The sequence below is a fragment of the Eptesicus fuscus genome, chromosome 14 (genome assembly GCF_027574615.1).
Source record: "Eptesicus fuscus isolate TK198812 chromosome 14, DD_ASM_mEF_20220401, whole genome shotgun sequence".
In the NCBI taxonomy this organism is placed as follows: Eukaryota; Metazoa; Chordata; class Mammalia; order Chiroptera; family Vespertilionidae; genus Eptesicus; species Eptesicus fuscus.
Window position 1 is genome coordinate 59470384 of NC_072486.1, and position 22451 is coordinate 59492834.

Sequence of the window (22451 nt, forward strand, 5' to 3'; positions counted from 1 at the left end):
TCTAGCAATCACTGCAACATTCATATTGGGCACCAGAGCTGGGGTCTGTAGGGCTCATGAGGGCAGTTTCTTGTGAGAGAGCAGCATGAAGTGGTGGCAGAGTACTAGATAGAATCGCCTGAGATCTGGAATTTCCCTGGGCTCTGATGAAATGAAGCTGTGTGGTCTTGGGAAACTCACTCAGCCTCTCTGTGTCAGCTTCATCTGTGAAATAAAGAGGAAGATTAGAGGATTGTCACAGTCACTTCCACCTGAAAGTCCTGAGCTCCCTAATGAAAGCATTGCATAGACTCTTGTTCCAGGCTGAGGATTGTGATCCACTGTGCTTTGGAACCGGTGAGTAAGACAGTGCCACTGGGGTTGGGATGCCCACAAAGTGTCCTCCTTGGCTGCCTCTCTGAGCTGGGACAAAAGTGGAACCAAACAGGGCAACCTACTGGGGGAGAACCCATTGTGTAGAATGTATACTTTCCCACACCATTAGCATCAGTAAACAGGCATTCCTATGCTTGTCCAACCTCGCAGTACAAGTGCTCATGTAACCTTGATGCATTTCGAGCATTTGTTATTTGGAAGTAAAGAGGCTAACAGCCCGCGTTTCAGAAATCTCTCAAGATCCATGACAGGTGGATATCGTGAAAGGGTTAGGAAAATGTCCTGTGCTCTCAAGTAAAAATGGTTTGAAAATTCATCAAGGCCAGAGGAGCCATTCAGGAGAGATGACGAATAGAATGCGCCTGTTTAAGGATCGGCGATGAGAAATGAGCCTTTTCTGACTTGGGTGCTGGTTGTCAGAGGTGAACCCTCCTCCTTCTCACAAATCCATCAGGAAGGAAATCAAAGGTTCTGGGACCCTTGTGAGCTTTTGACAGGATGAGACAGGGACTAGGCTGGGGTGGCCTCTCCCTCTCTCAAGAGACCTTTCCCCGCTCGCTGGCATCCCTCCGTCCCTGCCCTGATACCAGCACTCAGTATTTCAGCCACCGTATTCTGATGAATGTAGAATAAGGAGAAAAGAAATGAGGTGTCAAGGAAAAAAAATCAAAAAGAAAAAACTGTAACAGAAGAATGTTCAGGAAATGGCAAAGGATAGCCTTTAAGGAATCTGCTATAAATTTGTTGAGACTTTAAATAATTTTAATACCAGAGGGCTAAGAAATCTTGGTGCATTGCCAAGTTATAACTCATGTGTAAAATTTATTTTAGCTGCATGGTGTTAAGTGATGTCTGCGAAGCAGAATGGTCACCAGAGCCCATCCCATGACACGATGTGGCACAGAATATACAATTTATTGTGAGCAAGAAATTAGTAGCAAAGGGTACTAGTAAGCGGAAGTCAAAGATAGATGGAGAGGTTCCTGTAATGTGGAACCTCTGACTCATGATTTTACTACATGCACAGGCAGTGCAATGAACACTTTTACTTGAACAGTGATGAGATGCTAACGGGAGACAATATGATTTGTGTGCCATTGTTATATGGTATTTATGAATGATATATTCATTGCTGACTTGTTTCATGACCTTTGGGGATGTTTAATATCTTCAAGTGTCTTGCCCAAAATTCTTGTATTCAAAATATGTCCAATAAGCACATTTGCACATGCACACACACACACACACACACACACACAACACACACACAAACACACACACAATACTACAGTTTTAGGGCCTCATTGTTTTTGTCTGATTCTTAATTGGTGGGAAAGCTTTAAGGCTGATGTCCTGTTACAGCCTGTCGAATGTCTTAGTCCATATTTGCAGAAAGTCTTTATATTGATTGTGTGCACTACATAAGGAGCACTTGTCAGTGATTTTAATTGGTTCGCTATAACTATGGCAACTATATGTCCTAGATTTTCTAGGATGATCCTGATTTCAAGGACTGGTGCAATTGTCTCTATAAGTACATAAGTAATAGTCAGAGCATGTGCTCCAATTTTTAGCTCATGTAGCATGATCATTACATCTATATTCTATTTCAGCACAGGTCAGAGTGCTCTATTGTGCAGTTTAAATGCTGCCGAAAAGAGCTGGGGTGAGGGTAAGCAACACTTTGATTAGCTCTTCTAGCTGGAGACCAGACCCAGGGCTCTCCTCCCTGGTTCCTCATCATGCAGGTCATGTTCTTTGTGTTGTTACTCCTCCTTCTCACACATCTTTTCCTACACTTCCAGCTAGTATATCAGGAACAATCAAATGATGTGTGAAGAAAAGGGTAGAGGGCGGCTCATTAGGATTTTGCATTTGACAAACTTTTGTTTAAAGTTGGGATTGAGGCCCTGGCCAGTTGGCTAGAGCATCGTCCTAATACACCAAGATTGCAGGTTCAATCCCTGGTCAGGGCACATATAAGAATCACCCAATGAATGCATAAATAAGTGGAACAACAAAAACCTCTCTCTCTCTCTCTCTCTCTCTCTCTCTCTCTCTCTCTCTCTCTCTATCTCTCATCAATAAATAAAAATAAAAAAACAGTTGGGATTGAAAAACCAGATTATGTAGTGAAAACCTTCTTTCTACCTTGAGACTTCTGGAATTGCTTGTTAGAGTGATTTAGAAGTCTAGGTGGATTTCTTTCAGGGACGGGGGAAATTGGAGATGATTGGCATTTTAACAGCAAAAGCATTTGTTTATTTGTTTGCACTGTTAATTCCAATGGCTAACATGGTGGGAAAGCATGAAATTACTCAGGGTGAAGGAGTTTGAAGGTAATATTGCTCAATGGCCAAACTAAGATTTGTGAAGAATCAAATTACTGCTCAGTTCTCTGCTCTGCATCAAAGTAAACTGCTGATATTCGTTCTTTTTACTTAGAGTGCTTGACTGGAGACTGAAGAAAATATGTTGTATCATTACAGTGTAGACATTTGGGTAGGCCTTATGTGATTAGGAAGATTCTTTAGTGAGGTCACCTGTGTCGCAGAACCTAGGAAACACGGAACAGTTGAACCTCAGGAAGACGAGGTGCCTTGACAGAACTGGCCATTATGAAAAGTACAGTTGGAAGGCCTTTCTCAGTTCTAGGCAATTCCGGAAGCTTCTGGAGCTGTGGGTCTTCACTCCAGTGCTCCTTGACTTGTAGGACTATGCTAATTCGTGAATGTCTGTTTTATTCTAGTCTCCTTTTCCACTGGATTATTTTTCAGCACCTCAAACTTCTCACATTTTCTTTTCTTTCTTTTTCCTCAAAAAAAAAAAAAAAAAGGCACCCTATTTTGGACTTTATTAAATGATAAATTAATTTCTATCATGTTTGGATAGCTATACATTCCTCAACAGCTTTATTGATATGTAATTTGCATGTCAAAAAGTTCATTCATTTTAAGTGTGCAATTCAATAGGTGTTAGTATATTTGCAGTTATTTGATTATCACCATAATCTAATTGTAGACCATTTTTTATCCCCCCACCAAAAAAAAAAAAAAAAAAAAAAAAGAAAGCTTGTGCCAACTAGGGTAACTCCTCATCTCACCCTCTTCCTGCCCTTGGCAAGCCTAAACTACTTTCATTTTCTATAGATTGGCCTATTCTGAACATTTCATTTAAATGAAATCATATAATATGTGTACTTTGGTGTCTGGCTTCTTTTTGTTTTGCATAATATCCTTGAGGTTCATCCATGTTCTAGCATATGTCAGTACTTTGTTCTTTTTTATTGCTGAGTAATGTTCCATTGTCTGGATATACTACATTTTGTGTATATAGTCATCAGCTAATGGATATTTGAATTGCTTTTATGCTATCACAAAGGAATTTCTTAGTTTAATTTTGGCATGTTAATTGCTAGTATATAGAAATACAACCAATTCTTGTATGTTGATCTTGTATCCTGCACCTTGCTGAACTTGTTTTCATTAGCTTTAATAGTTTTTTAGTGGATTTCTTGGGATTTTTCTATTTTTAATGACACATCATCTGTAAATAGAGATAATATTACTTATTTTCTAATGGAAGTCTTTTATTCTTCTTATAGTTTATGCTTCCACCTATCTTTAGTTTCCTACAATGCCTCATGTTTCTGAGTCAGTATCATAGCTTCTCTGTTTCCTATCTTTTTGTATGTTCTGAATTTTCTAGTTTAAGTAGAGATACAGAAAAAGGGAAAAATACCTAGAGACTCAGATTGGCTCAAGTGTTAGCTATTATTTTTGTTTGGGCAAAGTTTGCATTTTAGCTCATAGCTCTCTGGCCAATAAATGCTGCCTTTGCGTCAGAGGATCATGGATAAGCTGTGGTCAGAGAGAGTATAGGTTCTGGGTATTGCAAGATGTTTTCTTTAGGAGGGGCTGTAGGCGTGGCCTGTCTTTGAAATTGATAAAACAATATTGTTATATTAGGCATTTTTTAAATAAGAAGACATATCTTCTTTTTTTAAATTCAGAAGGGTTCTTTGTTGGTTGCAATAGATTATGAATTCTAAAATAATTTTTAAAAATATGTATTTATTGATTTTTTTGAGAGAGAGGTGGAGAGAAAGAGGAACATCAGTCAGCTTCCCTCTCCCCATCCCTACATGCATCCCAACTGGGGATTAAGCCCGAAAATCAGACATACACCCTGACCAGGAATCCAAATGGCGACCTGTGAGTGCACAGGAAGATGCTCACCCAACTGAGCCACACCAAGGCCTAAAGCAGTTTTATTTATTTTATTTTAAATTGATGTATAATTGACATATAACACATTAGTTTCAGGTGTACAGCATCATGAGCCCATACTTGTATATATTGTGAAATGATCACCACAATAAATCTAGATAACATCTGTCCCCATACATAGTTTCATTTTTTTTCTTATGATGAGGACTTTCAAGATCCACTATAGTTAAAAATACTGTATTGCATATCTAAAGTACTTTTAGATTACTTGATAAGACCATTTACATGTTTCTGTGTCAAAGTGAAGGCACCACACTATAATTCATGATTAGACTTCATCATATGTATTTGGTTGAATGAACACATTGACTATTATAAGGAAATAAATATATTTAAAATATATAGTAAGTGGTTCCTTTGTCTCTGTATTCCCCAAGGAACTCTTTTCTTTGTAATTGGTTATTTTGGTAAGAATTTCAGGGCACCTGTTTTATGTAGAACCTCCAAGAAGTGCTGTACTATTGGGGTAGTAAGTGTAAAGGGTGTTGTTTGTAGAGGGTAGGCCCCAAAAGAAACAAAAGACACCATTGCTGGGATTTTTACTTCCCTGTAGAGTAGAACAAAGGTTAAAACATATTGTACAACTTGAGAACCTGTACAAAATAGCATGTAGTCTCAAAACTGCAAAGGAGCATAATACAATTGGCATACATGTATGTTGAAAATAACAAAATAATGATGTGCAATCATGAATTCAATACACTGCTACTGATTAGGAATACAGAGATGAAAAAAACAGTCTCTGTCCTACAGACTCCAGGAGTAATAAATCAGCGCATAATTGGAGATCTAAAATGTTACTGCTTTTTTTGTGATATTTTTGGAAGAAGAGGATGCCATGCTGTGTTGTGGCTGACTGCTTTTTAATGTTGAAAGGTACTGAAGATAGTAATGTGGGACACGTAGTAAACCTGATATCTCAGGGGAGGCCTGCATGGTGGACTTCACAAACTCAGGGACTTCAAGCAACCACATAAGATGGCCTGAAAGTAAATCTTCTTGACTAAAATCAAGTCACGATGGATAGTCATGTCATAGGCCAGTATCTTCCTTGACAAAGGTAAATCTTTACCTTAACTGAGCCTGTCTTTTTGCATCCAGGATAACATACCTTTGGAATGTTAGTGTAATCCCCCTCTTTTCCAGACCTCTAAGGGCACAATCTCCCATCAGAGAAGGAGATCACAGAACCCCTCATTGTTACCTTGTTCCCTGATATCATCTCTATGTGCTGTAAAAGCTGTTAACTATCCTGTATGCACTAATGAAAAGAAGTATTTATTTCATTTGACTCATTATCTAAACCCAGAGATTTCCTCTCTTTGCTTTCTCCCACCTCCCTAATCTACCACTAATGAATTTCATGTACCCTCCTTACACCTCCTTCTTTGATTATAATGTATAAAATAAACTGCAAAAATGTCATTCTCCTGAGCATGTCCTCAATCTGTTGAGATTTTGCTTCCCAGAGACTGTCGTCAATTTGGCTCAAATAAAGCCATAAAAATTCCTACAGGTTTGGATGTTTCTTATGTTGACAGTAGTTACTAGTAGAAGAATGAACTTCCCGGGAAGTTGTTGCCCCGTTAGAAGCCTTTGGGGCAGTGAAGACCACAACTCCCAGAATGCCACACTCCCCTTGCACTCTCCAGATTAAGGCAAGTTGTCCCAGCAACCCTGGCGCCAGATCGAGACTACAATTCCCACTATACCCAGGGGCTCCGGAAACCTTGTCAAACACCACCTGTTGCCATAGCATCCGGGTCTGGAACAACCAATCCAGGTGTCCCCACAGAGTAGAGGCGGGCCGTTTGTATCTCCCACCAACCGGAGGCATCTCGTTGTGGAGCGTGACCGGAGGAGGTGGGAGCTGAGGACCGGCGCCTTCTCCTTGCTTCTTGGGGTCGTGGCCTTGCTCCCGCCGCGCAAGGCAAGCGTCCGGGTACGTCCACGCGCGTGTGTGCGCGTGGGGCCTGAAGTGCTCGGGGGTCCGCGCTAGGACTCTGCAGGGACAGAAGAAGCCATGGGCGGGGCCTCCAGCACACGCCGGGTCACCTTCGAGGCGGACGAGAATGAGAACATCACCGTGGTGAAGGGCATCCGGGTGAGTGACAGTGGGCGGGCGGAGGGCCAGTACTCGGACTTGGACCCCAAACCTCCGACCTTCCCGCGACCCGCGCAGCCTGGTTTCCCTCGTCCTGGCCCCCAGTGTTGTCCGGTCCGAAGCCGAGTTTTCTGCAAAGAAGCTTGAAGTTTCAAGACTTGGGACCTTCATTCAGAGCTGTGATCTGGTTGTGTGCCTAGTGCCGAGCACCGCTGGGTGGGTGGGTGGGGAGAGCCAGGTTGATTTAGATCCCCCCGAGGCTTACAGGATAGTGTTGACTGCATTGCTCACTCCTTGTGGGACTTAATTCGAAACCCCTGCCTCACTGTACCCACCTGTGAAATGGGGCTTGTCTTATTTCTCCTGGGTTCAGGACCCAAACCTTGCTTTTGCACTGCCCACATCACCTCTTTTGGGACGGAGTGGCATTTTAAGGAACCCTTTATTTGTTCTGTCATTTAGCCCTCTTTATCTCAGACCACCCGTTTCCCCAACACATACACACCCACACACCCATCCATCATAGACTTTTTTTGGCCTCCGGTGACTTCTGGCTTCCCCCTCCTTCAATTTCACTTGACATCTCGTCTTTCCAAGGCACCTCCTCTGTGGCCTGTCACGCCTTAGTTCTGGACGAGGCCCAGTTGCTTCAGGACTGGTGCCTGCCAGCCTGATAGGGCTTGAGATAGGATTGCAGTTTGTCAGACCACTGGAAGTAACGCAGTCAGTTTCCACCCAGACATTGTAGAGAATTTTTTTTAAAAATATATTTTATTGATTTTCTACAGAGAGAAAGGGAGAGGGTCAGAGAGTCAGAAACATCGATGGGAGAGAAACATCGATCAGCTGCCTCCCGCTCACCCCCCACAGGGGATGTGCCGCAACCAAGGTACTTGCCCCTGACCGGAATCGAACCCGGGACCCTTCAGTCCGCAGGCCGATGCTCTATCCACCGAGCCAAACCAGTTAGGGCTGTAGAGAATTTTTAAATGTCCCCCCAGCCATGTGCTTGATACATAAGCTGAAAACTTGATTTTCCTCCAGGGTGTCAGTATCCCAGCACTAACTTCTCCCCTGTACCTGAACTTGGAGCCTCACATTTTTGGACGTCTGCCTGACTCCAGTAAATGAAGCACTTTGACATCAGAGAGTTTTATAATAGTTTTTACTTTTCTTCCTCTGTGATTACACACCCAGCTTAAGTGAACTATATGTGTTAATTACTTTTAGCATTTGTTATGAGGAAATAAAACTTATTGAGTACTTTAAAGTGTTTAAAAAAACTTTTTACTCTGAAACTGTTACCTTGAGAAGAATTTATTAAAAGTCTTCTTTACAGAAACTCAGACTGTTGAACTCACTTTTTGGTCTGTGACCAGCATTTCTTTATGGCATATTAATTAATGGCATGACCACATTTTAAAAATAAGATGTCGGAGGCTGCATTCTTTGAGCTTTTGTGGTTTAGTTGGCACCCTTTGGAGTAAAATAACAATTACTGTAAACTCTGAGTTTTATGCAGAGATTTGTTGAATCTTGCCATTAGGCATTGAGTGTTCTCAACCAAAGGGTGGAAAAGAAATAAAAGCAAGGAAAAGCAAAGTAAGTTTTGGGTGAGAAGACATTGTATAAATCCACGTTCACATACTCGAGTACAGACACGGTAATGGCAACAAACAAAATCAAAGGAGAATTTGGCCACAGCACAGAGGTTCATGTCAAATATTAGATAAAGTTAAATAAGTGTGATAGTAGGGATAGGCATTAGGTCAAAATGGGAAGATTGACTAAAAAAGCCTTTTATTTTTAAACTTATATTTTTTTTTTTACTCAAAAGAAGCTATTTCCTTTGGGCACTCAACTTAATGGAGGTGTCTTATTTATTTTTTCTTACAGAGTACGTGTTATCTATTGTTCTGCTTCAAGCACACAGCCATGCTCATTTGACCTCTGTGCTTTCTTCAGTATATACCAGGGGTCTTCAAACTACGGCCCGCGGACCACATGCGGCCCGTCGAGGACATTGATCTGGCCCGCCAGGTATTTTGCCGCTGCTGCCTGTCCTGCTTAGCAGCCGACTTAGCAGTGTGCATAGGAATTTGTTCATAGTTTTTTTTTTAAACTATAGTCCGGCCCTCCAACGGTCTGAGGGACAGTGAACTGGCCCCCTGTTTAAAAAGTTTGAGGACCCCTGGTATATACCCTTCACCTGGAATGCTCTTTCAGTGTTCTCCCTGTTGCTTCAAATCCTTTTTTTCAAGGATGATTTGCAATCTCTCTGACCTTCAGTTTTCTCATCTGCAAAATGATGGGGCTTGAGGACCGCACTAAGCTCTCTCATCTTTTCCAGTTTTGAAATCCTGTGAGTTTAGTGGCACCGTAAGTTTCTTGTGGCCGCACTCAGCCCATTGCAGTTTCCTGTAAAAATGGCATGCTGTTGAATTGTTGAGTCCTAAGGGGCCACTGCGATATTTTTCGAGGTCTTGGTCAAAAGAACACCAACTTGGAATTAAATATACCTCAGTTTAAATCTCATATTAGGCGTTTGCCAACCTACAGCCTTGGACAAGTCTCATATTTGTTCATATTTCATTATCCTGAACCAGCACTACTCGATTATGGTAAGAAGATGAGGTAAGGTATGGAGAGCACGTGGCACGTCGTGGATTTTTAATGAAAGGCAGCTGTCAAATCCACACCTAATCTTCTAGGATTCTTTGGCAGTGCCGTGTGGTTTTGTGGAAAGAGCATGGTCTTCAGAACCAGGCAGACCTGGGTTTGGTCCTAGCTCTGCCTCCCACTTCGCTGTGTGGCCCTGGACAGGCCACTTTGGATGTGTTCCCCTGCTCAGTCTATCTGGATAATGCAGCCTACTTGTGATACTGAGGTGTCCAGCACTGCTTGTGAGAATTGGACATAGTGTATGTAAGCATCTAGCACCGTGTCTAGTACTCTGAGAGCGTTTAGTACTTACGTGAATAGTAGCTGTAACGAGAGCTGATCAGAGGCTGGATAAGGAAACTTACATGAACTGAAGATAATAGGTAAAAGTAAGAATAAATTGTGCTCCCACAGGCATACCTGAAGAGGTGTGGTCTGGGAAATGGGAGTCCGAGTTCTGCAACTGATTGCCTGTGTGATGGTTGTCTGGGTGTTTTTAGATGTGTTCAGCTAGTTGTATTATACTGAGCTTGCAACAGTCATCTCGTCTCCCGGAGGAATGGGGAAGGGTAAGGAACAATGGCAGTTTCATAAGTGTGCCACTGTTTTTAGGTGATGGAGACGTGGTGCTGATGAGGCCCAGACTTCACTGTTGAATTGAAGATAGGTTAGTTCAACTTGGCTGAAGAAAACTTTCCAAATTTGCCCAATTGTCAAACATTTATGTCAACACTCATAAGAAATGAGAGTGTACCAACAGTTCAACAGACTCTGTCACTGCAGGAAAACCAATTCTGTGTTCCACTGATAAGGATACTAATTTATCTTCATTTATTGTAATATAGAAAGAGAAACATTTAGTAAGCAACAGGAGGCTTTGGGAAATAGGCTGTGTTTAGTTATTTTAAAATGCGTTTTTATTGATTTTTTTTTTTTTTTTTCCTTAGGAAGGTAGTGGGAAGGGAGAGACAGAAACATCAGTGTGAGAGAAAAACATCTATCTGTTGCCTTTTGTATGCACCCCGACCAACTGGGGATCGAACCTGCAATCTGGGCATGTGCCCTGACCAGGAATCAAACTGGAGACCTTTTGGTGTACAGGATGATGCTCAGCCAACTGAACCACACTGGCCAGGGCTAGGCTGCATTTATTAATAGATCATGTTTCCTAGAGTTTTCTTGCTTCAATAGCTAGCAATTAAAGGACCTACTTATAATTTTAGGTTTAAAGTTTCTTCTCACCTATCAGGTGTTATTTTCATGGTATTTATGAGGTCTTGTTTTTTCTTCCTTTATCCTTAGTAATTGATAGCTTTTCCCACACTTCCATAGAATAACCTGTATTCTTACACCTGATTCTAACTTTGAATCTGAAATAACTTAGAGGTTGGATGAAAGGCCACCCTCCTGCCTTGCCCTCCTCTCCAAGTCTAAAATAAATTTCTTGTGATAAGAAAGACCAAGCATTTTTATTATATTGCATGTGTTTAATCGGATTTTTCTGAGCACCTGCTGGGCCTGCTTGGCAAGTGTGCCTCTACTCAGGCTTTCACAAGTTTATCTGAAACATCAGAGCTGTGAGTGAACCCTTCCAGAGCAAATGTCAACTTCAATGAGTATCACTTTCAAACTAATATTTATCGTGCTTTCCAGGCATAAGCTAATCTCTGCACCTGGCCTTGAAGTTGCAAGCTGAGATTCACAGGAGCCGGTACTCTGCCTACTTACATGGGACACAACTAGTGCTTTGGGAAGCCCTGGCAGTGGAGAGCCTCTAATGAGGAGGTTATTTCATGTGGGATGTTGTTGAGGCTCCTGGAGAGAGTACATTAATAGAGGCTGCAAATCCAGTCAGTCATTGGGAGTGTTAAGGGGTGTTGTCCCGGTAATCAGTTAACTGGTGGATGATTGGTTCCTTTCCATGAGTCTCTTGGGCATTGTACCATGCTCAGCTTTCTGACTGTAGAAGTTCATAGTTCCCACTAATAACAAATGCAAAGAAATACAACTTACAAACTACACACCTAAGCTAAAAATTACAAACTACAAACATAAGCTGAAAATTACATTATACAGATGGCATTTCCCCTCCCCCCATGCCCATAAGTAAGTATTTGGGAGTAATTTCTCACAAAAAATAACGGCAATTTTGGGAGCCTATGTCTTAAAATGGTAATTGTAAAGAAAACCAGTACTCTCACAGAAAATGACCTATGCTGCATGGAAGGAAGACCAAGTGAGAAAACGGGTCTGAGTCCTTTAATCAATTTGATAAGACATCTGGAAGAAGATGAGAAAAACTATTGTAGAGGTGAGGGTTTGAATGGTTCTGCCTCATGTGGTTCTAACTCTCCATCTTAGAGAATGGCAACTTAAAAGGAGTCTCTTTCTCCTTTTACTCTGTTCCTTGGAAGTAGAAATACTTTATTTTTATCTATCCCATCCAGTCTCCCGTTCCTGAGAAATACTGGATTATGGGTTGGTGGGCGGTGTATTTGTGCTAATTTTTGATAAGAACAGCCGAGGTGGGTGGGAAGAGATGAGTGCGGAGACTATAGAAGATACACGTATTTTCCTCTTCTCCGGAGCACATGGTGTGGTGAGCAGTACAAACCAAAAATTGGCCAGCCCCATTTACTTAGATTTGTTTCCAGGAGCAATAGGAACAGGGTGGGTAACCAAAGTCAGGGGACTGAATTCTGCTCTCCTGGCAGGCCTGCTTCTCTTCTCCCTACATTAGAACAGTGGTTCTTAACTCCTGTTCATTCATAGACTGCTGTACATCTGTAAGCTGGGACTCTGCCCTGAACAATGCAATAAGCAGACAGTTTTGCATACAGTTGAGGAATTAATTCATGGACTCCTGAATCCATGGGCCCCCAGAGCATAATTCTAGCATGAATGTGTGTATGACTATATCTTGGTTATTTCACCATTCTTTCCTACAAACAATTTCTGTAAGTCCCACTTGGTATTTGCCTTGATGGAGAGTCCAGAGATGTCTGGAAACCAGGTATAGTTGCTGTTGACCTTTAGGAAAAGTACTCTGTAAGGAAAGCTATTTCCCAAAGAAGTTGCATCTCATACAGAAGCTGCTTATCTGGCTCTTGCAGAAGCTTATGTTGTACTTTTGACCTCCATTTTGGGTCAGTTTCAATCAGAAAGAAGAGCTGTTCTGTAGCTACATGTTGTGTGTATAACCCTGGCTAGCATCTCTAAATCTTGGCAGCTGCTTCACAGTGAGTACCACAGTCCACAGAGGGGAGCAGGTGAGTGTGCGGGTCTGGAAGGTCAGCTCAGCAGGTATTAACTTGAGATCCAAAGGATAACATGGCTCTTGCTTGTATCCACGAAGCTGTGCGTGGACTGGGGAGAGGGTAAGTCAATGGAAGGTTGCCATTGGTGCTCCCGGGGAAGGGCCTGAGAATGCACTTAGGAATGATTTTAAGAACAGTAACAGCAAAAAAGAGGTTGACTCTCAATAAGGCAACCCTACAGCGTGTTTATCAACTCAAAAAATGAAGTGTGCTCCTTTGGAGGACATGCTTATAAATTTACTTAAAAAACATAACCAAAGACCAGAGTGGGAAATGTTCTGAATTTGACATTTAAGTAAACACTTTATTTTTGGCAAAAATAAAAACAAGAAATAATTAGTGATTAGGTCGAAAGAGACATTGCACGTTTACTACCCAGAGAGCATAGATAGGGAACAAGTGGCACCTTCTATGCTGTCCCAGGACTCAATGCAATGGCTAGCGGCCTTTTTTTCTGTACCGCATGGAGCAGGAGCTCAGAACACACTCAGGCTGAGCGAGCGGATGAGAGGAAACCAAGATGCAGGTTCAGTTGAAGTCCCAGTGACCGGAGCTGTATTGGTAATTACCAAATATTTGTGGAGCACATTAGAGTTTGCTATGCACCTGTCACCCTTCCTGTAATTGCAGACGTTGGCATTATTTCCAGTTTTCAGAAGAGGACAGTGAGGCCCATTGAGGTGCCTCCCTAGGCTGGTTGTAGCTAGTAGGTGGCCAGTGTTTTTTCCTCTGTTCTGGGCAAGCTTTTTATTTTACTCTTAAAGAATGATCCTTTTGAGGCTGATTTGGGGGTTGGAGGATTTTTTGTAGCATTCATTTTGAAAGTAGCAATAGACAATGGCAAGGCTTGGATTTTGGTGAGATGAAGATGAAGTAGTATTTAGAACTATGGTGGCCTGTCTCCAATACAGGTGAGGGTATATAGCTAGTGCTTGATTTTTAGCAAGCACATGCACCTCTGATTAGGTTAACTATATATATATATATACACACACACACACACACACACACACACATACACATCTATACATATATATGTATATGTATATATACATACATATATGTGTGTATATATACATATATATACACACACACACACATATATATATATATATATATATATATATATATATATATATATACTAGCGTTCCCGTTGCAGGAAAAATCCTGCAATAGGATTTCCTGCTGCACTCTACCCCGCCTCCCCTCTGCCCTTGTCGCCCGCCCTGCCTTCTCCAGCCCGCCTGCTTTTCCCTTCTCCCCAGGCCCCGCCTCCGCTCTGCCCTTGTCACCCGCCCCGCCTTCTCCACCAGCCCACCTGCTTTTCCCTTCGCCCCGGCCCTGACTTCACTCCTCCCTTCTCCTCCCCGCCCCCTCCCGGTTTGCTTGCTTCTTCGAAGCTTTACTCCCTTCTGCAGCTCTTGGCTTCTTTCCACGCTGTCTTGATATGCAAATTAGCCGCCATCTTTGTTGGGGTAATTTGCATACTCATCCTGATTGGTTGGTGGGCGTGGCTTGGCTGGTGGGCGTGGCTTAGGTGTATCGAAGGTGCGGTCAATTTGCATATTTGTCTATTATTAGATTAGATACATTTATAGTGTAGTTGTAGTTGTTTGACTTTCACCTGAGATATATAAATTCAAAGATAAAATTGTATTTGTCATATTAGCTTTAAACACAAACTATATTAGATATGTAGTTTATAGTATATATTGTATATTGTAGCATATAGTATATATTGTATATTGTATATAGTATATATTGTACATATATAGTATATGTATTATATATTGTACATAACACATAGTATTGTAATATATACTATAAATACATATATACTATAAACATAATTGTGTAGCATACTATATTAGTATAATATATATTATATAGTACATGATATAGCAATTAAACTAGCTTTATGACTCTAAAACTTGAGGTTTATTTTATCTCCTTGAGAGGAAGTGATGATATTTTTATTTTATCATGTGGGCTTGAAGGAGTGTGTTGTTTAATAGTGGAAAAAGCACTGAAGTAGAGGTTGGGGGTTACTGCTTGTGGTCCTGATGTTACTCATAACTGGACGTTACTCAGGATCTCTCTTTTTTTCTCATCTTAAATTGAGAGGACTGGAGTCAGTCTTAAAGGGTTTTTCCCAAGATGCATTTCAGCTTTGCAGGAGAGTTTCAGCAGCAGTCTCAGTGGCTTTCAGTTGTTGGAAAAGATGCACTTAGCCCTGGCATCTTCAAATAGCAAGTCCCCTAGCGCTCTCCTTTCTAACTTCTCTCCCAGGGAAGGAGTCATCGGGTTTTCCTTCAGGGATCACAGTTTGTGAGCTGTGGTCTTTTCTTTTATTGTCCCACCATCATTCTGGTTTAGTTCCTGAGTTGTAAATAACTGTTTAGGTAGAAACTATTTTGTTCACTGATGTATCCCAAGGGCCTCAATTAGTGCTTGGCCTAGTGAACATAATATATAGGAACTCACAATGTTGTGGAAACGCCTGTTGGAGATTTGTGCAAGGTGGCACAGGGAAGGTAGCTTTGTTTAGGCAGTGTTGGGCTGGAATGGGGAACTGTGGTGAGAGAAGGTGTTGGGATGCTTGAACTGGATTTTTGAATGGTGATTCCCTTCCAAGGTGCCAGGGAGGGGCAAAGGCAGGTAGGTGTGTGTAAAGGCAAAGAGATGGCAATAAACAAGAAGCCAGTATGGGTGGAGAACAGGGTTTGAAGTATTAAGGGAAAAGCTATGGAAGTTGAGGTTGGAGAGTTAGGCCATAAAACTAGATGATGAAGAAGTCTTCAGCACCATGCAAAGAATTTGGAATTTCCTGTTGATAGAAGGTAACTTGCAGGATTTGAAGCAGGGAGTTATGTAATCAGGTTTGTATTTTAGGAGGATTATCGATGGTGCCATGAATTAGAGCAAGGGACATGAGATTGGAGAGGAGATGATGGATTCATTAAATATTTAGGGGCTTAGGAAGTCATGGCTAAGAATCAGCGGGAGAGAAGAGTCTCGGACTATCCTACGTTTTGATTTAGGAAATTCTATGGAGGTGGTCTCCTTGATGAGATTAGGAATGCAAGAGGAGATTTTTGGCGAGCACCAATTCAATTTGGGACATGTGCAGTTTGACTGCTTGTAGTCTGAAGGGGAGGTGCCCATAAGGCAATTCAATGTACAGCATAGGTTTGGCTTTTGGGATACAGGTCTTGGCTGGAGATAATGGATTTAGAACTCATTCATTATCAATAACAGTTAGAAGTAAAGGGAGTGGATGAGAGCACCAGCAAGAGCACTAGAGTGAGAAGAAAATAAGGCAAAGAACAGGGTGTGGGCCCCTCTAGCATCTAAGGGGAGGCAGGGGAGAGGATGCCCGCAAAAGAGGTAAGATGTGGCCAGAGTCCTAGGACAGCCAGGCAGTGGGATGCCAGAAAAGCCTAGGGAGGGGTTTCCAGAGGGAGTTACCAAAGGTGTTAGATGCTAAAGGGAACCCACATAAATTAAGTGCTTTATAAATAGAAATATAAAAGATTTTTTAAGTAGAAACATAAGCATAAAGGTTATTTGTTTGGCCAGTGGTGAATTTTTACCAGGACACTTTCACTGCTGTATTGGGTTAGGGAAGGGAAATTGGAAGCAGGTCCTTGAGGGTTCAGGAGGGGATCACCCATTTACTTGACCCAAAACCCTGGGCTTCATGCTTGGTGACTTCTTCACTCCCACATCTAGTCAGACACTGAGTCTGGCATGAAACGGGGTTCCTGAGTGTGACCTTGAGATTCAGGATTTCTGGGTTTAAATCCTGGTTTCACTACTAGTAAACTAAAACCCAGGGCAAGTTATTTAATCTGGCTATGCTTCATCTATACAATGGAGGTACTAAAAGTATCTTATCTTAGGGTATTGTTATGAGTAAAGTGCTTAGCTTAGGGTAGTGCCTGGTGCACGTAAGCACTCAGTGAATGTTAGCTGTGCTGAATCCTAAATATCTCCTGGATGTGTTCTTCCTGGATTGCCATAATAGTTTTTTTTTTCCAAAACAACTTTATCATGGTACTAGACTAGAGGCCCAGTCAAGAATTTGTGCACGGGGGAGCGGGGAGTCCCTTGGCCTGGCCAGTGATCGGGCTGATCAGGGCCATCTCGCCCTGTCCTGATTGGGGCTGGCTGGCCAGGAGGGGGTTGGGGGAGGGACCGTGGGATGTTGGCCGGCTGGGGGAGGTTGGCTGTGGGAACCCACTGACCACCAGGGAGAAGCTCCTGCATTGAGTGTCTGCCTTCAGTGGATAGTGTGTGTCATAGCTACCAGCCGGTCATCTGGTTGTCCGGTTGTTCAGTTGTAACAGACACTTAGGCTTTTATATATATAGATATATAGATAATTGACCCATTATAAAATTTATCTGTTTTCTGTATACAACACTTTCTAATAAATTTACAGAGTTGTAAATTATAGCGGGAAGGCTGGGGAGGGTTGGGGCGGGGGAGGTAAGAGATCAACCAAAGGACTTGTATGCATGCATATAAGCATAATCTGTGAACGCAAGACACTGGGGGGGGGGGCGGGTAGGGAGGGGGCATGTGCGGGGGTGGGGTGTAGGGGAAGCCGGGGGAAGGTCAATGGGGAAAAAAAGGAGACATGTATACTACTATTTGTAATACTTTAAACAATAAAAAATAAAAGTGAAAAAAAATTTACAAAGTTGTGTAGCTGTCACCACAATTTAGTTTTAGAACATTTTCTTCACCCCAGTAAGCTATCTCATGCCCATTTACAGTTAACCCCCACTCCCACCCCTGTCTTAGGCAACCATTTATCTACTTTCTGTCTAAATCCAGTTGCCTTTTCTGGGTAGTTCATAGAAATGGAATTATATGATCTGAGGCCTTTTGTGTCTGGCTTCCTTCACTTTAATTCTTTTCTAGGTTTTTCTATGTTGTGGCATGTATCAGAACTTCATTTCTTTCTATTGCTGAATCGTATTCCATGGTATGGATATATAATGTTTTGTTTATCCATTCACCAGTAGATGGACATTTGTTTGTTTCCACTCTTGCTATTATGAATAATGATGCTGTGAGCATTCCTGTGCTCGTCTTTGTGTGGACATATGCTTAATGGCTTCTTAATTGGTCCTCCTGCTTCTGTTCTTGTCCCTGTTCAATCTGTTCTATACACTGTAGCTAGAGTGATCTTTTGAAAATGTCAGTCTGATTGTGTCATTACCCTGCTTAAATCCTCCAGTAGTGCCCAGTCTGCCCAGGGATCAAGTTCAAACTCCTTAACTTGAAGGGCTTACTAAGAGTATTCAAAACCTAATCCTCTTTCCATCTTCTCTCAATAAGCCCCCCTCTCCAGCTTCCTGCTTCAGCCATTCTTTTATTCATTCATATTGTTCCATTCATTTATTCAACCATTTATTCAGTTAACCAGGCTCATTGAGGCTCTGGGGATAACATAGTAGACAGGATAGCCACATCCTTGCTTTCATGGAGCTTTCTTTCTAGTGTGAGAGGCAGGCTGTAAACAAGAAAGCATCAGCTAGTGGTAAGGGCTATAAAGAAAATGAAAAAGGATGATATGATAGAACTGAGGGATGATGACTTAAATCTTCAAACCTGAGTGTTCCTCAGAGCCTCCGCCCTATTGCCAACTGCCTATTTGTTTATTTGTTATTCCTTTCTCTTGGAGTACTCTGATCCTACTCCTCTTCCTAACTCCTATTCAGCCTTCCCAGCTCCATGCCCAGCCCCACTCCCAAAGCCTACCTAGATGCCCCACCCATTATGCTTTCTGAGTACATCATCACAGGCCATCTGTCTCGAGTAGCACTCTTCATATTATATTCAAACTAGAGACCCGGTGCATGAGATTTGTGCACTCAGGGGAGGGGGGGTCCCTCAGTCCGGCCTGCGCCCTCTCACAGTCCATCAGGGGCCATCAGTCGGACACCCTTAGGGCTGCTGTGGAGGCGGGAGAGTCTCAGGCCACTGCTGCTGCGCTTGCCGGCTGTGAGCCTGGCTTCTGGCTGAGCGGCGCTCCCCCTGTGGGAACACACTAACCACCAGGGGTCAGCTCCTGCGTTGAATGTCTGCCCCCTGGTGGTCAGTGTGCATCATAGCGACCGGTTGTTCCGCCTTTCAGTCAATTTGTATATTAGCCTTTTATTATATAGGATGCCCAATGATATCCTATTTCTTCTCCACTTTAAGCAACTTGGTGATTGCTGAGTACCTAAAGTCTCATATTATGCACATAGTTGGTGCATAATAAAATCTGTTGAAAGACTGATTGTGGTTAGTCTTGAACAGGAGGGAGGACCAGACCATTTCCTTTGGGACAGGAGGGAAGGAAGGAGCTAAGGCGCATTGCTTGCATACATTAATTTGTAGGATTGGGGGAAGAGAGTTGAAGGAGTTCTGATGGCTTGCATTTTCTCAGAGGTTACCATTTAGTGCACAGTATAAAATGAGCAGAAGTTATTTATAATGAGCAATTAGCAGTGCATTAGAAGAAATAAAATGTAGTGCTGTGGGGTGCATCTTGAAATCTTAAAACTGTTCTTACTTGCTTTTAGTTTTATAGCTATTAGATTTAGCCTAATTTCTTTAGGCCATTCATTATATATTGATATGGATGATTAAATTACTTGGATGCTATTGTGCTGCTCTCTTTCTTGCTCTTTTATAATTGATTTTATTTTGATGTTGCTTTTTCAGCTTTCGGAAAATGTGATTGATCGTATGAAGGAAACTTCTCCATCAGGCTCGAAGTCTCACCGATATTCTGGTGCTTATGGTGCCTCAGGTATTTCAGAATTTTAATATTAGATTTTTTTGGTAGCTAAATTAGAAGTCGTAAAAATTGATTCGATAGTCAAGATCTTTGGCACGTCTCTCTTTAGTTATTTGGATGTTCTGCTTTTTCTAGGGAATATCAGGGTTTCTTTTAAAGTGTTTTGAACTAAAAGTAGAAGAATCTGCTTTCAAACAGTGTTTTGGAAATTTTTTTCTCATCCAGCTCCTGAATCCTCTGTTAGGCTTTGGAAGTTTACTTCATTATCTTTTTTTTGTGTGTAAAGTGGATTACTTGCAGAGATATTAGACATTGAATAGTAAATATTTATTTAAAAAAATCAATTTAGAAAGTATTGATTTGCTGTTTCCAAATTGTGAACTATCTCCCATGAGTTTATTTTCTAATACACTTATTTTCTAAGTTTATAAACAGTCTATTTCTTTATAGTCAGTCTTAATTATTGATTAAAATAAAGTGTTAAATGAAATACATAGGGGATTATTAAGCCTCATTTTATCTGTGGATCATGCAGGATAAGTGAGTATTTCTCTTTCCTTTCCTCTCTCCTACCTGATCCGTCTGTTCATCCAGCTAATATTTATTGAGCACCTGCTGTGTGTGGCACTGTTCCTGTTGCCCAATCCAATGAAAGGACATGTGGATTATTGGTGAAGTGGCAATGAGAAAATAGTCAGGATGGTTAATGTGGACTAAATGAAAATTTTCTGTGTTTATTAGGGGTGTTGTGTGGTAAATCCGGCTACAGACTGAAATACATCGAGAAAAGTGAGATGCTGTCCAAATGCCATTCACATTTCATAATCATTAAGTCGTAACCATGAATTCAGCTTTTGATATATTTACAGCACAAGGTACCAAGATAGAAAAGAAATAGGTCTTGCCCTTTTAAAACTTCTTGTTTAGTGGGAGCATTAGGAAGGCTGCATAGTTCATTAATGTTGGCTGGAACGTGACCACTCCCTCCTTGCTGGAAACCCCTTCTTTGGCTTCTGGGCTGCACTCTGGTTTTCCTCTCACCTCACTTGCATCCTTAGTCTCGCCTCCTTTGCTGATTTCCACTAAGTAATCTCACCTTTTGAATAATTATGTAGATGCTGTGACTCCCCAAATTCCACCTAGCCTTGACCTCTCCATGCAACTCAACTTAGACATCTACCCACTTGAAGTCTCCACTTGGAGATCTTCTCCTTAATCTAGCCAACTCCCCCCCCCCCCCCCCCCTTTTTATTCCTTCTCCACAGTTGCTTCTGCTCTCTATTTTTCCCAGTAAACGGTACAGGTAGTCAAGCCCCCAACTGGGGGTTCATCCTCTTTCTTCTGTTACTTATGACATAACTTGTCTTGTCAACATCATCTCCAGAACATGCTGAATAGGTTCTTTCACACCTGTCTCCACTGTCGCAGCTCCAGTCCAGGTAACCAGTGTCTCTTTACCTGTCTTGTGCAGAGGCCTCTTCACTGGCTTCCTGCTTCCTCTCTTGTGTCCTTAAGCTTTTTTTTTTGCACACAGGGACCTTGGCATTCTTTAAAAAAAACTGGCTCATGTCTCATCCCAGTGGTGGAACTCAGTGGTACATAGAATATAATTTGAACTACTTTCCTTGGCTTCTGAGGCACACCATGACTTGTCTTTTTCTGCTTTTCTAACATCATCTTGATATATGGATATTGTTAAAATTGGGATTTGTTTTGGGATTTGATCTGAAATACAATTTGTTCTAGGTAGATTTTTTTTTTTTACCTAAAGTGTTAAGGAGATAGGATGGTGATGATGATAATGAAATGCCGATAAATATTATTTAAATAGTGTTTATTACATGCCAGCTACTCTGCTAAGTCTTTTACCTATATATCTTATCTCATTTAGTCCTTATATAACCCTATGGGGAAGGTACTGTTTTTAACCTGTTTTACATAGAAGGAACTTGAGACTTGAAGTGATTCTCTTGCTTATAGACACACAGTTGGTAAGCAGTGGAGGTAGTAGTTGAATTCAGTCTGTTAGACTCCAGAGCAAATGCTGTTGACCACTCTGTTTTATTGTAATTTGAATGACACCTTGCTCCCTTTGTAGAAGGGATGTGACAGAAACTAGTTGGAGGGAAAGAACTGCCTTATAATGATGTTCTGCTTGAGTTCAGGAAAAAACTTTCTATTTATACGTGATTGTTGTTGCTCATAGCTTTTTTTTTTTTTTGTATTGGTTTTTCATTCAATAGTGAGTTGAAGGAGAGAAAGTATTTTCCTTCTTGGTTGGCTTCTTCATCTGACCCTTTAAGAGAGTGGATGTGAGTGGGGAGGCTTTCTGTAAATGCTCATGGTGTGGCCTGCAGAGCATGACCCTGGCATTGTAATCATCTGGCTGTACTGAGGAATCCACCCCTTCCCATTGCTAGGTTTGACATGACTGATGAACTCTTTGGTTCATGACCAGCCTGGGCACTGAACACGCTTTGAGTACCGCCTTGTGTTCTGTTGGTCAGGCTAGAACTGCACTGTAAATGCTAGCCACTCGTCACCTATGGCGTTAAGATTTAAATTAAAGTTAGTTAAAATGAAATAAAGTAATTTCAGCTGCTCACTTGCACTGGTCACATTTCAGTGCTCAGTAAACCCGTGTGGCTAGTGGCTACCATATTGGGCAAGTGCAGGTACAGGACATTTTCATCATCGCAGGTAGCTCGATTGCACAGCTCTAGTCTAGACTGCATCAGTGCTCGGCAGTGTGACCTTCATCGGATGGTTTTAATGATGTGGTGACTGAGGTTATGGAGCTAGATGGCTCTGTGTGTTTGTGAATCTTTTTCTCTGTCTTTTCCACATCCCAGCTCCCTCAGGATTGTGGGTGAGTGGAAACACCAAAGATTTCCCTCAGGTATAC

General features: G+C 41.8%; 1 protein-coding gene across 1 annotated transcript in view; it reads left to right on the forward strand.

Moving 5' to 3' along the window:
* Positions 1-6518: 6518 nt before the first annotated feature.
* CHCHD3 (coiled-coil-helix-coiled-coil-helix domain containing 3) overlaps positions 6519-22451 on the forward strand; it is a 273678-nt gene continuing 257745 nt past the window's right edge. Inside the window, exons 1-2 of the mRNA XM_028159082.2 lie at positions 6519-6768; positions 19471-19558. Of these exons, the coding sequence (XP_028014883.1) occupies positions 6688-6768; positions 19471-19558 (169 nt within the window). The 5' untranslated portion in view covers positions 6519-6687. The remainder of the gene's footprint in view (positions 6769-19470; positions 19559-22451) is intronic.